Below are 16000 nucleotides of genomic sequence, written 5' to 3'. Positions count from 1 at the left end.
TTTGTTTATTCAGATTTGTTTCATATATTTGTTTGCGTATTTTCGGAAGATTGGCTATATTCATTTTAACATGCTAATTCATTATTTTTGGAGATTACTTAAGCAGTCTGACTAATCCTTGCTAGTCCAACCCACAAAGAAAAATGAAATTAGTTGATTGGGTGATATCAACTGGAGTCCAATCCAAAGGTAATAAATGGAACAAAATACATTTTCGATTAATTTGTTATGTTATGATCAGGTGCGGCCCGTCCATTAAGTGCACACGGTTGCCGCCCCCCCAATCCATTCATCTGACCCCTTGCAGGACATCGGGCACATGAATAACAGTGGAAGGGGGTGTTTTTTTAAAACACCTGAATAGAGCCAGAGACTCTAAGGTCTTGTACTGTACACAGGGTCGGACGAAACCGATGAAAACGGACTGAAGTTCAGTTTCATCGGTCCAAACCGACCGCGTGTAGGCCCCATCGGTCCGTTATCCTTCGGTCGCAAAATTGAGAACTTGCTTTAAAATTGATCCGATGAACGCCTAACTGATCGGTCAAAACCAACGGTTAGTACGCAAAAGCATTGGTTCCAAACCCACGCATGCTCAGAATCAAGTCGACGCATGCTTGGAAGAATTGAACTTAATTTTTCTCAGCACGTCGTTGTGTTTTATGTCACCGCGTTGGACTCGATCGGTTTTAAAACTGATGGTGTGTAGGCACATCAGACCATCAGTCTGCTTCATCGGTGAACCGTGTGTACAGGGCCTAACAGGCTTCGAAATAAGGTTGCCTCGGGGGGGCAGAGCATTTAGTCTGGAGCCCACCCAGATGTGTGATAATAGTGAATGAATATTCGCTGTTGTAACACTGATCCTCCTCCCGGCCAATCAGGAAGCGAGTCTGAAACCCGTCACCCGATTGCCCAAAAGGACAGGCGATTCTATTGGATGCCTAGAAGGAGGGGAAGAGACACACGGCAGAAGAGAGGAAAAGGAGAAGACACAGGAACCCGATGTCCGCCACCTAGAGCCTGGACAGGCACTTACCTGTCCAGGAATCCAGTAATGTCATCACCCAAGCCAAACAGCTATCGGGTGACTGGCACCACCATTCTGACCAAGGGAAACCAAACCAGCAGTGAAGCCAATGAAATTAGTTGATTGGGTGATATCAACTGGAGTCCAATCCAAAGGTAATAAATGGAACAAAATAAATTTTCGATAAATTTGTTATGTTATGATCAGGTGCGGCCCGTCCATTAAGTGCACACGGTTGCCGCCCCCCCAATCCATTCATCTGACCCCTTGCAGGACATCGGGCACATGAATAACAGTGGAAGGGGGTGTTTTTTTAAAACACCTGAATAGAGCCAGAGACTCTAAGGTCTTGTACTGTACACAGGGTCGGACGAAACCGATGAAAACGGACTGAAGTTCAGTTTCATCGGTCCAAACCGACCGCGTGTAGGCCCCATCGGTCCGTTATCCTTCGGTCGCAAAATTGAGAACTTGCTTTAAAATTGATCCGATGGACGCCTAACTGATCGGTCAAAACCAACGGTTAGTACGCAAAAGCATTGGTTCCAAACCCACGGATGCTCAGAAGCCTTGTGGCTTCACAGCCGGTTTCCTACTGCGTGCTGTGCTTTGTGAATGAACAGGCTGCGAAAAACAGACAAGCGTTTTTTTGTTTTGTTTTTTAACAGAAAGGTTTTTATTGAACAAATCAGTAGTACAATACAATCAGCTTCCGACAGTCAAATATTGCTTAGTTACAGTACTAAATTGAATTCTCCATACTGAGCATCCTACCAATGCATAGAAAATAAAATATTTACCATTTCTCAACCGGTGATAAGTCCCAAGTATAATCTCAGCCAGATTCGATCTCCCTCCCCTGGGGGGGGGGGGGGGGGCAGCTGCTCAACTAGGTTAAAATAGTGTTTATTAGGTACGGTTGGGTGCCACCCGGTGGGAGTGGGGGATTGGGTAACCCCCATCTCCCTCCTGGCATAGAATAGTGAGAAAGTAATGCAGAGTTTAGTATACCTTTCCCCCTCAACCTCCCATAAAAAGCTCAGCAGGAGCACCATAGGTTCCCTTGGCACCAGAGTTTCCCTGCTACGTGTTCCCAGTATGTTTGGATTTTTGGGCAAGCCCACACCATATGCCAGAATGTGCCTATTTCTGCGTGGCATCTGGGGCATGAAGGGTCTAAGTTCGGGTAGATGTTGGCCATCCTATGTGGGGTATAGTACGCCCTGTGAATAAACTTTAACTGGATAAATCTATCCTTGGCCGTTATCATGGATGGGATATAGGTTGATATGGGGAAAAAAGGTGAAAAAACTGCGCTAATAAATAATAAGCAAACCCGTAATTCAAACAGGTAAGGAAGTGGTTGCTAATATAGCAAATTGGAAAAGCTGCAACTTACTGTGTAACATTAAATAGTGGTGTAGATATGGGAAAGAAACAAGTTGCGCTAAACAATATAAACAATTGATGTGAAATAAAAATTTGAATAATGATGATCAAATAAAATCAAACAATCATCATGAGGTCATGCACATACAATCAATAATAGACATGAATCCTCTTTCAAAAGTCCATAGATGGAGAAGTGAAAAAAAGTTGGATCACAGACGTGATCAGTGTGAGATGCTCTTTCACCAGTAAAGAAAAAAAAAGAGTCCTCAAAGTAAATCAGATGAACCATCAATACGGAGTGACAACCAGATCCAAGGGACCACCGGGATCTGGTAAGCAGATTTATATGCTTTGTTGGTGGAGGATCCTAGCTATCTGGTTGTCACTCCGTATTGATGGTTCATCCGATTTACTTTGAGGACTCTTTTTTTCTTCACTGGTGAAGGAGCATCTCACACTGATCAAGTCTGTGATCCAACTTTTTTTCACTTCTCCATCTATGGACTTTTGAAAGAGGGTTCATGTCTATTATTGAATGTATGTACATGACCTCATGATGATTGTTTGATTTTATTTGATCATCATTATTCAATTTTTTATTTCACATCAATTGTTTATATTGTTTAGCGCAACTTGTTTCTTTCCCATATAGGTTGATATACAGTCCTCCCATTCGTCTTCTCCTAGGTCCGGGATGTCCTCCCTCTATTTGTTGAATGTGTGCATGGGTTTGGTGTCATAGGCTACTGTCAGGTACAGATAAAAGGTGGAGTGGGATTTTCCCATTATACTAGAAATTAGCAGGCGCTCGATGGAGTCAGATTCGAGTGTCAGTGCCTGCAGGAACTGAGCCTTCATGGCATGTCTCAGCTGCCAGTACCTAAATTCCGATGTGGTGGGAAGAGAATATGTGCGCCTCAGTTCCGTGAAGGTCACAAGATTCCCGTCTTTTATAACGTGTTTCAGGGAGTTTATCCCCCGCCCAGCCCAGAATGATGGGTCTGGAATGGCCTTCAAATGGGGTAGTGTGGGATTGCTCCATAGTGGAGTGTGTGGGAAAGCACAATTTGGCTTGCGATAAACCCCTCAAGTCGTGTGGAGCCCCGAGCCCCCCTAAATGTTAGGTTGCTCAATGCCGCATAGGACTCTAGTACAGCCGACTCTAGTTTCACTGCTGGATTTTGTCTAGGCTGGGAAAACCACCACCTGACCGTGACCAGGATTGCCTACAAGTAGTATATGAGGAAGTTGGGCATCGCCAATCCTCCTGCAGAGAGAGGTAGGTAGAGTATGCGTTTCGCTACACAAACAAGGTTGTTATACCCTCAAGCGCCTGAAAAATGCCCTGGGGATATGGGAAGGGGTATTTCAGGAGAGAAATACAAGAATTTCGGGAAATATACCATCTTCAGAAGATTGACTCTACCGACTGGGATGACAAGCGGAGCTTTAAGTTGAATTAATTTCCCCATTCCTAAATGACTTTGTTGGACCGCGCACACGAAAATGAAAGGAATGGCCTCTGAGGGGTTTTGCGTATAAGTCAATTACTTTATTGTTGTATGAACTCAGTTTGGCTGTACCTATATGTATATGTTTTTTAACCGATATTTTGGAGCAGATGGTTTTTCTATTATGTATGTTTTTTTCATCGAATAAATTATATATTTTTTATATTTTCCATCCAATTTGATCAAGTTTTTTGCTGCAACTCAAAGCCCCTAGGGGTACATTTTCCTTTCCACTGTCCTCTCAAGTTCAACCCCAATACAAAAAAATTTGAATATTCACACTACGCTCACGCGTATAAAAGCAATCAATTTGGATCATATTTTCAGATGCTTCAAACTTTAACAAAAGGCCTAAACTATCACATCATGTCATCCAAATGTAACAAACACAATGTTTTTTTATTCGTTAGTGTTGTGATTCAGAGATTCGGATACATCCGAATCACGCAAATATCGTCTGAATTTCGATTCGTAACGAAGAGAATCGCACTGGTCTACTGGTGACACCCCTTGTTATTTCGGTATTTTACGTGAGGAAAGTCACAGCTGTGAAGCCTGCTGCCTGACACACTGTATCATTGTATTACAGCTCCAGTCAGTGAAGCAGTGTATCAGGAAATAAATGGAGATGTGTGAAGCAGAAAACAAGCTTAGGTCTCTCCCCAGTCTGAGGTAGTGACCTGCTAGCAATGAACTGACAAAGCAGCTCTCCTCCTCCTCCTCCATGTGACAGTGTTTCCACATGGTGTAGGGGGGAAGGCCTGGCTCAGGGCGTACTGCTCATGAGAAGGCAGGGCGGGCCTGGCTGCTAATGTGTATTTGTTGTGTGAGCCTGAGAGCTGAAAGGACAGCCGGGGGACACCATGGTGTTCGAGTCTATGGTGGTGGATGTCCTGAACCGCTTTCTCGGGGACTATGTGGTGAATCTGGATAGCTCTCAGCTGAAGTTGGGCATATGGGGAGGTGAGTGATGGTGGTACTGTGTGGTATAAAGCTGTGCTGTGTGTTGTATAATGGGACCTGGGAGTGCATACATCCACATTCTGTTTACTTCAATGCAGACATGACATGATAATGCTTCCCGGACACCGGCACTTCTGTCTAAACAATGTAGCAATGTGGTCATTGCTGCATTGTTCAGACATTGTTGCCTTGACCTAATTGAACATTTGTGTACTTTTCCTGTGTATATATTTGAAGCACCTGTCATGCATAGAAATGACATGTATAGGAAAATGACTATTTCAATTTTTTTTTACTTCAAGCAAAAACATAGAGAACTATTAGGCCTCATGCACACTGGACATTTGTTTTCTTCCCGAGGACACCTTGCTCTATGGGAGAAAAAAGCAGCATTAAAAACGCACCTAGAGCCACCTTTTGTAAACATGTTTAGGTACATTTAGGTGCATCAAGTACTTGGGCGTTCATTCATTCCATTGCCCCGTCTATGGCCATTGGAAACATGTTTATATGCGTTTAGGCGTGTCAATCGTTTTTTATGTTGAAACACTTCTCTCGTGAACGCACTGCTACTGTGTTTTTTTTGTTTTTGTTTTTTTTACCTGCGGAGTTCCGCCGAAGGAAAAAAAAAAAAACTTTAAATGAAAGTCAGCAGCTACAAATACTGCAGCTGCTGACTTTTAACCACTTAAGACCCGGATCTTTAGGCAGGTAAAGGACCTGGCCATTTTTTGCGATTCGGCACTGCGTCGCTTTAACTGACAATTGCGCGGTCATGCGACGTGGCTCCCAAACAAAATTGGCGTCCTTTTTTTCCCACAAATAGAGCTTTCTTTTGGTGATATTTGATCACCTTTGCGGTTTTTATTTTTTGTGCTATAAACAAAAATAGAGCAACAATTTTGAAAAAAATGCTATATTTTTTACTTTTTGCTATAATAAATATCGCCCAACAATATATATAAAAACAATGTTTCCTCAGTTAAGGCCGATAGGTATTCTTCTTCTACCTATTTTTGGTAAAAAAAAACGCAATAAGCGTTTATCGATTGGTTTGCGCAAAATTTATAGCGTTTACAAAATATGGAATAGTTTTATTGCATTTTTATAAAAAACATTTTTTTACTACTAATGTCGGCGATCAGCGTTTTTTTTTGTGACTGCGACATTATGGTGGACACATCGGACAATTTTGACACATTTTTGGGACCATTGTCATTTTCACAGCAAAAAATATTTACTGTGAAAATGACAATTGCAGTTTGGGAGTTAACCACTTAGGGGCACTGAAAGGGTTAAGTGTGACCTCATCTGCGTTTCTAACTGTAGGGGGGCGGGGCTGGACGTGTGATGTCATTGATCGTGTTTCCCTATATTAGGGAACACATGATCAATGACAGCGCCACGGTGAAGAACAGGGAAGCTGTGTTTACACACAGCTCTCCCCGTTCTTCAGCTCCGGGGACCGATCGCGGGACTCTAGCGGCGATCGGGTACGCGGGGCCCGCGGTTGCGGTCAAGGAGCTTCGGAGCAGGTTGCGGGCGCGCGCCCGCACCCACGGCTGGGCACTTAAAGAGGACGTACAGGTTTGTGCTTGTGCCCAGCCGTGCCATTCTGCCGACGTATATCTGCAGGAGGCGGTCCTTAAGTGGTTAATATTGGGACACTTACCTGTACATGGTGCCCGCAATGTCTATACCCAAAGCCGATCTGTTCCTTGGCCCCCGGGTGCAGGCGCCAACGTCTTCAGTAAGGGAAGCTGAATTCAGGCACAAAATTCAGCCCTGATTCGTCCCTAAAATGGAGAAAAGGGATGCACCAGACCCAAAGAGAGCAGTGATGCTGCTGTCAGGCACAGTGCTGGATCAAAATCAGGCTCAAGTAAGTATTTAGTGGGGCTGGGGGGGCTACTATTTAACCACTTCCCACCTGGCCTATAGCAGAATGACAGTCGGGCGTGGGTTCAGTTATCCTGACTGGGCGTCATATGACATGCTACCTAGCCTACTGCGCATGCGCAATGCGCAGCTGAAGTGACGTTGCCCCACGGCCATCTTGGTACACCTGCACTCGTCCGTAGTTAGCCTAGAGTTAGAAGTCAGGAAGTGGACATCCTTATACACCCACCGGAGTCTTGCTTTTAACAGTTATTTTTAACAGTAATCTCAGCTTATATAGTGAAATGCAGTATTTAGAAGTCTGTAACACTGTTTAGATGTTGCAGTTTAGAAGCAGCGGCAAACCTGCTGATCTCACAGGTTTACTGATGTGACCGAATACTGCTGCTTTTAAAATAAAAAAAAAAAAAAAAAAAAATAAGAACAGTGTTACGGACTTCCAAATACCACATTTCACTATAAAAGCTAAGTTTACTGTTAAAAATAACTGTGAAAAGCAAGACTCCGGTGGGTGTATAAGGATGTCCGACTTGCTTGCCGACTCACTGTGGATGAGTATGGGTGTACCAAGATGGCCGCGAAGCAACGTTACTTTGGTTGCGCATTGCGCATCACGCAGTAGGCCGGGTAGCGGCTATCTGAAAACACCTGTTTTTATATACCATAGAGACTATCAGGGAACAGACTTTCCTCTTTCCGGACCACCCACATTGGTCTCAGGCTCACCAGTGGACCGGTAAAAACAACAGTGGGAGGGGACCCCCTTCTGCCCCCTGTAAAAGTGATTTATTATAGATACAATTTAGAGCATCGTTGGCTCTAAAAAAAAATATATATATACTGGGATCATGGCTGCAGCCATAATCCTGGTACAACCACTAAAACCACAGTACAGTATGTATAGGTACATTCCAGTGTTGCCAACCAGTAAAAAATGGCCACTTTTCTCCTGCCAGTAAATGCCAGTAAGAGGAAAAGGTTGCCAGTAAAAAATATGGCTGTGACGCTCGGCAAGGAACTGTGCATGCGCAGCTTGGACCTGGAGCCGGCCGAGATCATCCAAATGCCTTTTAGTCAATTTAATGTGTGCATCACCCATTCTAATGTATTGGTCTCCTGAGTCCTGTCCCTGAGCACTTGCCATATCGAAAATAATATAAGAAATAGGCTTTTTGCCTTAATATCTAACTTAAATCACATTGCTAATTGCATATTGTACTTATTTGTAGCCTAAATACTGGAATTTGCACTTAAAACTGTAATTTTGTAACTGCCAGTAAAAACTTGGCTGTGCCAGTAAATTTTGGGCGTTGTGTCAGTAAATTTAAATCTGGTAGGTTGGCAACACTGGTACGTTCATTTGCAGGATGTGGTGGTTAACCCCTTGACGACCGCGTCACAAGGATATACGTCACTTTAAATTTCCCACTGTGTGGGCCCGCGCCGCTGTCGCGAGCTTCATGACCGTGCCTGCGGGATCCACGGAAACGATTTCCGCCGGTTTCCCGCAATCGGGTCTCCACGTTCTGCCTAGTGTCATTGACACTGTTCGTCTGCTCCCTTTCATCTGGAGCAGCGATCAGTGACGTGTCACAGCAAGCCACACCCCCTAACAGTTAGAATCACTCCTTAGAACACACTTAACCCCTTCCTAGCCCCCTAGTGGTTCACCCCTTCACTGCCAGTCACATTTACACAGTAATCAGTGCATTTTTATAGCACTGAAGGCAGTATAAATGTGAATGGTCCCAAAATAGCGGGGATATTTATTATAGCAAAATTTAAAAAATATAGCTTTTTTTCAAAATTGTCGCTCTATTTTTGTTTATAGCGCAAAAAATAAAAACAGCAGAGGTGATCAAATACCACCAAAAGAAAGCTCTATTTGTGGGGAAAAAAGGACGCCAATTTTGTTTGGGAGTCACGTTGCACGACCGTGCAATTGTCAGTTAAAGCGATGCAGTGCCGAATCGCAAAAAGTGGCCTGGTCATTTGGCAGCCAAATGGTCCGGGGCTGAAGCTGTTAGGCCCCGTACACACGACCGGATCTATCCTGTGAAACTGGTCCGACGGACCAGTTCCAGCGGACCGATCCGGTCGTGTGTAGGCCCGAGCGGACAATTGTCCGGCGGATCGGACAGTTTCCAGCGGACAAAAATTGCTTAGCATGCTAAGCAATCTGTCCACTGGAAACCTGTCCGTCGGACGTGTTTGGTCGTCTGTACAGACTCACCGGACACGTCCGACCGACCGCCATCCCTCGCATGCGTCGTACTGATTCGACGCATGCGTGGAAGCTTTAAACTTCAAGGCCGCCCACGTCGCCGCGTCATCGTCGTGGCGACGGCGCGGCCAAGCCCCGCGTATTGTTTACGCGCGGATTTCTGTCTGATGGTGTGTAAAACCATCAGACAGAAATCCGGCAGCCGGACGCAGCGGATCTGTCCGCTGAAAACGGTCCGGTGGACCGTTTTCAGCGGACAGATCCGATGGTGAGTACGCCGCCTTAAAGTGACAAAAAGTGACAAAAATAATCCATACACATCCACTAATAAATATTTTTTATGAATTTGTTCTTACTGTGTTTTTCTGCCTCCTTGTAACATCCTTCATGAGCTCACAAACCTCTCCCTTTTTTGCTCACTTTGGAATGAACAGTGCATGTTAGTAGTTGTCATGTCACTACTCTATGCACACTACAAAACCCATTGTTTTGTTTGTTTGTTTTTGTTCACACCGGTGCGACTTGTAATGCGATTTTGTCAGCAATGGAACTGTTCAAATTGGTGTGACGCTGACTTTGCAGTGCCGCACTGATTTTTAAAAAGTAGTTACTGCACTACTTTTGGCGATTACTGGTGCGACTTGCAAAGACATCTGTGAATGAAGTCGCACAGATGTTAGCCAAGTCGCATCTGAAGTTGCACTGACATGCAGCTTTGAAATTGTGTGATTTCAAGTGAAGTTGCACAATTTCTAAGACGTATTCAGTGTGAACCTAGACTATGGGCTGGTCCACACTAGATGTATTGGGGCTATGCTGGCCACTATTTGCAGAGCAGCCTCAATGCACAGACAAGGCAAAATGTCTTGTTTCCAATGATGTCCATTTATACCACAGAGCAGGTAAGTATAACTTTTTGTTTATTTTAGAAAAAATAAAATACCTTTTAGAACCACATTAATCCTTGCATTGTGGGAAGGGGGGCACTGCAATAGTGTTTTTTTTATTCTTTCGTCATATTCCTGAAGTTCAGCTTGAAAGCCTAACTTAATAAACAGTTTATACAGCGCTGACATCAATCACATTTCTTAGTAATGGAAATAGTTTGTTTGGGCCAAGCTGGTCCAGATGAACTATTTAAAGTGAAATTAGATTGGGAGTCCAACTGTAAAGCCAAATCAAACTTTCTTAATTTATTACATTAAGCCTAGGTTCACACTGGTCTGATTTGGCATGCGGTTTGATATGTCAAATCGTATGCCAAATCGGTGGTTATTGCCGGCAATAGCACTGTCCGAATTGATGGGAGGCTGACTTTGCAGCACCGCACCGATTCCCAAAAGTAGTTCCTGTACTACTTTTGGTGACTTCAGGTGCCATTTCAATAGACATCTATGCAGGAACCTGCACAGATGTCTGTCAAATCGCCCCAGAAGTCAGTCGACATTGCCGGGTTGAAATCGTTCGAGTTTCTAACCCGCAGTCAGTAAGAACCTAGGCCAAGGGCTCCTGCACACTGCAGCCCAAAGAAGCGGCTCCTGCAGGCTTTTCAGCTCTGTTAGCTAATGTGTCCATGCACACTCTGACTTTTTCAGGAGTTTACAGGCATATACTCTTAAAGGCAGAACCCTTTAAGAGGAGCTTTCGGGTATAAAAAGACGCCTAAAAGCGTGAAAAGGGGCATGAAAAAGAAAAACGCTTATGCTTTAAGAAGCTCAATAAAAACGTGCAAAAGAGCCCAAAAAAGCACAACTTCTTCAAAAGCTGAAATGCCTGTAAAATCTGCTTTTTTTTATTTATTTATTTTTTCATCTGCAGTGTGCATGCGCCCTAAGGCTTCATGTACTCTTGAACTAATTTGACCGCTGGCCATGAGAAAATTCAAATCGCGGTAAAATTGTGCTGCGATTGTACAGCATTTTTTTTTTTTATTTGCGGGCGGCGATCAAATTGTTCCTATCCTTAACACAATTCTTCCGTGTTCAGGAGAGGGAGGTTAGGAGAGGTTGAACCTCCCCTAACCACAGCAGCACCTAAACTATCCTAAAAGCCTATGTGTACATAAATGCATAGGCTTTTATGGAGTTGAGTTTAGGAGCTGTGGCAAAAGATATGCCAAAAGCTCCAAAACTCAAGTTTAGGAGCTGCTAGTGAACATGGAGCCTAATGCAGTCAGGCTGCATACACAGTAAGGCTGGATTCACACCTAACCAGTTTAGTGCTTTTTGCATTTTGCAGATTTGCACTACAGTCCATTTAACATGGTTTCCTATGGAACACGTTCTGTAAAATGCAAAAAGCACTAAAAATGGGGTGAATCCAGCCTAATATGAAGTGCCCTATTTTTAAATTTGCTAGTGCTGAAGCAAGTGTTAAAAAAGCCTGTTCTGACAGCACCAGAACAGTCCTGCACTCAAGGAACAACCCTGCTATCTGAACATTACCTAATAGGCAGTGCTACTCAGGGAGCAAGAGTGAGGGGTGTTTGACCACTGAAGAGCTCTGCATGGGAGTCCAATATGTACTGGCAGCAGCACAGGATTTTTTTTAACCATTCATGCAGCATTGATTTGATAAAAAAAAAAAAGGAGCCATATGTATTATTGTATACACTGTTTGACAGTATTGCATACATTGGGATTTACATTAAAGGATAACTATAGCCAAAAGCTTTTTTGATCATATTTCTCAGATGAATCACAGGAGTGTGGTTAGTTCTACACTCCTGTGTCCTGTTTTCAGCCGACAGCAGGCTAAAGATCAATGTCGGCTGACGTCACAAACCCGGTTCGGGCTCAGAAAAGATCCTGACCATATGGACGGGATTCAACCAGAAGCCTGGACCAACAGCTGGCTCAGCCTTCCAGCAATCCGCTGAGAGTCTGAGGCAGCTGCTTCCCTCCACTGTCTGGTGCTCCAGTGAGCAGGGCCATCTTAATAGCATTGTGGGCCCCTGGGCAAAGTAATGCACTGGGGCCCCCACAGGCCTGCACTACCGCTCACCAAATGCAACCAATTAAAAAAAAAAGGGTCTGCGCTGCAAATAGGTAAGGGGTATAGCGTGGCTTCCTCTCGGGTGGTGCGGGTACAGGGGTATAGTGTGGCTCCCTCTCTGGTGGTGCTGGTACAGGGGTATAGTGTGGCTCCCTCTCTGGTGGTGTGGGTACAGGGGTATAGCCTGGCTCCCTCTCTGGTGGTGTGGGTACAGGGGTATAGCCTGGCTCCCTCTCTGGTGGTGCGGGTACAGGGGTATAGCCTGGCTCCATCTCTGGTGGTGTGGGTACAGGGGTATAGCCTGGCTCCATCTCTGGTGGTGCGGGTACAGGGGTATAGCCTGGCTCCCTCTCTGGTGATGCGGGTACAGGGGTATAGCCTGGCTCCCTCTCTGGTGGTGCGGGTACAGGGGTATAGCGTGGCTCCCTCTCTGGTGGTGCGGGTACAGGGGTATAGCGTGGCTCCCTCTCTGGTGGTGCGGGTACAGGGGTATAGCGTGGCTCCCTCTCTGGCTTCCCCCAGCACAGTCCTTTCTTTTATCAGTCAATTCCTCTGCTTTCTCTTGGTTACAGGCCCCCCCAGCAGAGTGCATGCATGCTGGGAGCTGAAGCCTGCTCTCCGTGGACACACCTGGGGCCGCCAATCCTCCGGGACTACATTTCCCATGATCAGTGTTGCCAACCTACCAGACTGAAATTCACTGACGCGAAATTCAATATTTGCTGGCACAGCCACGTTTTTACTGGCATTTTCTAAAAGTTACAGAATTTGTTTTCCGTGCAAATTTCAGTACTTAAGCTACAAACAAGTACAATATGCAGTTAGTACAGTGGTTTAAGACAGATATTAAGGTAAAAAAAAAACATATTTCTTATGTTATTTTTGATATAGTAAGGATGAGTTATCGTAACCACTGGAGAGATTTCCCCCTAATTTCTGTTTAATAGCCACCAGAGAAAGTGAGGGGACTCCCAGGTAGCCACCAGGATCACAAGAATGTATGTCCCCAATTCTAAAGACCTCCTGTCTCCATCCTTCCCTCTGTTGCAGGTGCCGCCAGCCTCTTCACCCTCCATCACTTCCATCCCTCTGCTACTCTATCCCTCCTTTCTTTCATCTTTCCATAACTCCATCCTTTTATCTTTTACTCCATTCCTCCCTCCATCATACTGTCCATCCAACAATCCTTGTGCCCTATATCCCTCCACCTTTTCTATCCTCCATCACTTTCATCCCTCTAGTATTGTGTCTCTCCCTCTTTCCATCCCTCCATCCTTTGCTTCATCATTCCATTTCTGTGTCTTGCTCACATCCCTCCATGCCTTGCTCTGTCCCATCATCCATCTCCCTGTCACCCAATCTATACCTCCATTCTTTAGGGCTCTTTCACACACACACGTCGGTTTTCATGGACTTTGCTTGCTCAGCAAGGATTGCTTCGTTGAGCCCCGCTGAGCCGACAGATGACAGGTCCGTCTCTGCTCACTGTGGAGAGATGGACCTTTTTAGAGCTCCGCTCTCCTCTATGGGGGATGGGATGAAAACAGATCCGCCTGTCCGTTTTCATCCCATCTGCCAGAGGGATGGAAAATAGGGTTTCAATCCATCTGGATTAGCGGATTTGGATGTCAGCGGACATGTCACCGCTGACATCCGTCACTCCATAGTGGTGAATGGAGCGTCCGATCAGGTCCGCCTGAAAAACTGACAGACAGACCTGAACGTGTATGTGTGAAAGGACCCTAACTCACTCCTCATTCTTTCCATCTCTCTGTCCATTCACCTCCCCCAACACTCCACTACTCTTTCCATTATAAACAAATAAAAAGACTCCAATGCACTTCCACACCAAATCTGCTCACTACTTACAAAAAAATATATGAATAAACACCTTAAGACCATCAATCAAAATAATCAAATATATAATTATCATACATTTCATAAAACACACACTATACAACACCAGCACTTTTCATCTACAAAACCAGCCTGATCTGTGATATTGCTCCTGCCATGCTGGGATTTGTAGTGCCACAGCCTGACACATGAGGTGGTCATACAGGAGAGGAGGCTGTGCCTGGTGAGCAGATAATGGGTAGGGAGTAGGACAGGGAGGTGTAATAGAGATTGGGGGGAGATCTCAGAAAACATGCTCCCTTTAGAAGAAGAGCAGTTCACAGCCACACATAAAAACGATCTTGTGTAACAGCATGAGACAGGAGCCTGCTACACAGAGCCCATCCCCCCCTCCCCACTAAGATATGCACACAGTCCTGTCAGTGGCCTGTTGTTCAGCTAGCTTACCTTAGGCTAGGCTGAACTCGTCCTCCACTGCAGGCTGCACGGCTCTGGAATGCTCTACCCACTACCATCCGCTTCTAGGAAAACCATCAGGCCTTTAGGAAAAAACTAAAGACCCACCTCTTCTGAAGGACCGGTACGACTCTGGATGCTAAGCGCCTTGAGGCGATTAAGTTTGCATTTGTTGCGCTATACAAGTTACTCACTCACTCGCTCCTCCCCCTCTCAGCGTCTCCTGTGAGGAACTTGAATAAGGCGCGCTGAGAGAAAGGGGGAGGGTACAAGTAACTGCACTCAGTCAGATCATCAGACTCTCAGTCTCTGTGGGCTCCGGCCGGAAACTGCACATGAGCAGTACGTACTGCATCCCCCTAGATCGGAACCAGTCCTGATGGGGCCCCGTCAGCACTTGTGGCCCCTGGGCACTGCCCGGGTGTGCCCGCTCAGTAAGACGGCCCTGCCAGTGAGTGCTGGAGGGGCAGAGCAGAGAGACGGTGACTGGCTAAGGACCAAGTGCTGAGTGATCAGCAGTGTTTGGTCAGTTCTCGATCTTGGAGGTGGCAGGGGAACAGATGCAGCTGGGATCGGTGCTGCAACCATCTATGAAAGTGATTTTTTTTTCCTTTTTTTTTTATCTCATACTTCCCTTTTAAGAAACATATTTTTCATACATATGTTGCCAAAAAATAGCTATTGCAATTGAAACCTTTACATCTAGCTCTTGATAGGGTATGCAAGGGTCAGACCCTTCTTTCATTTCAGTATCGCTCTCAATATATGAGAGATTTCTTTCAAACCTGTTTGGTTTGGCTCATATAGCATAAAGGCTGTGTTTTGTGAGGCACAGATGCAGTGTACAGTCTAATGCCAGCTGCCTCTCAAAATCAATAATCCAATCTGAAATAAGTGGTGGCTGTGCATAAATGAGAATGAGGTATATATGCCTTGACGGCCAGTTCACACCAAAATGTGGTTTGGGAAACCCACCTTCCATTCGCGTGTCCCGCACCACATTCAGAACGCACTGCATTTGTGATCTGCAGCCAGATAATAGCTTCCTTTACCTTAATGGAGTGCTGTTTTCTATGTCCTCATTGTTCGTTTTTGCTCTCAAGTTGCTGTAATTCTTCTCTGATCTCCACACTTCCTGGTTGTCTGTTTTCTGATAACCACAGTGCTGGGAGCTTTCTCTCTGTGGTCACTAATCAAGGAGGTGTGATTACTGTGTGTCTAAAACCCTTCAGCACCAATCCAGTTTCGTTTTCCAAACCATCACTGCCCTGTATTGGCTCTGTGGCTCTGTACAGCAGAGAAGCAGGAAACAACATGCAAAAACAAAACTAGAAACTACAGGTACATTATATGATTGATTTGTATCTATTTTTAATAATTTTTAAAAGGAATCAGTTAACTATTTAGGGCCAGATTCTCAGAAGAGATACGACGGTGCATCTCAAGATACACCGTCGTATCTCTGTTTTTGGCCCCGGGTATCTATGCGTCTGATTCCTAGAATTATTTACGCATAGATACGGCGTAGATCCAACAGGTGTAAGTCACTTACACCGTCGGATCTTAGATGTAATTCGACGCTGGCCGCTAGGTGGCGTTTACGTTCATTTCTCATTTGACTATGCAAATGAGCCTGATACGCCGATTCCCGAACGATTTTGCGCCGCCTCGTCG

General features: G+C 45.1%; 1 protein-coding gene across 1 annotated transcript in view; it reads left to right on the top strand.

Annotated features, from left to right (window-relative positions):
- Positions 1 to 4738: 4738 nt before the first annotated feature.
- The window catches only part of VPS13A (vacuolar protein sorting 13 homolog A), a 466977-nt gene continuing 455715 nt past the window's right edge, over positions 4739 to 16000 (top strand). The window contains exon 1 of the mRNA XM_040355879.1: positions 4739 to 4896. Coding sequence (XP_040211813.1) covers positions 4797 to 4896 — 100 coding nt within the window. The 5' untranslated portion in view covers positions 4739 to 4796. The remainder of the gene's footprint in view (positions 4897 to 16000) is intronic.

Source organism: Rana temporaria, chromosome 1, assembly GCF_905171775.1.
Source record: "Rana temporaria chromosome 1, aRanTem1.1, whole genome shotgun sequence".
Taxonomy (NCBI): domain Eukaryota; kingdom Metazoa; phylum Chordata; class Amphibia; order Anura; family Ranidae; genus Rana; species Rana temporaria.
This window is presented reverse-complemented; position numbering and strand designations above follow the sequence as displayed.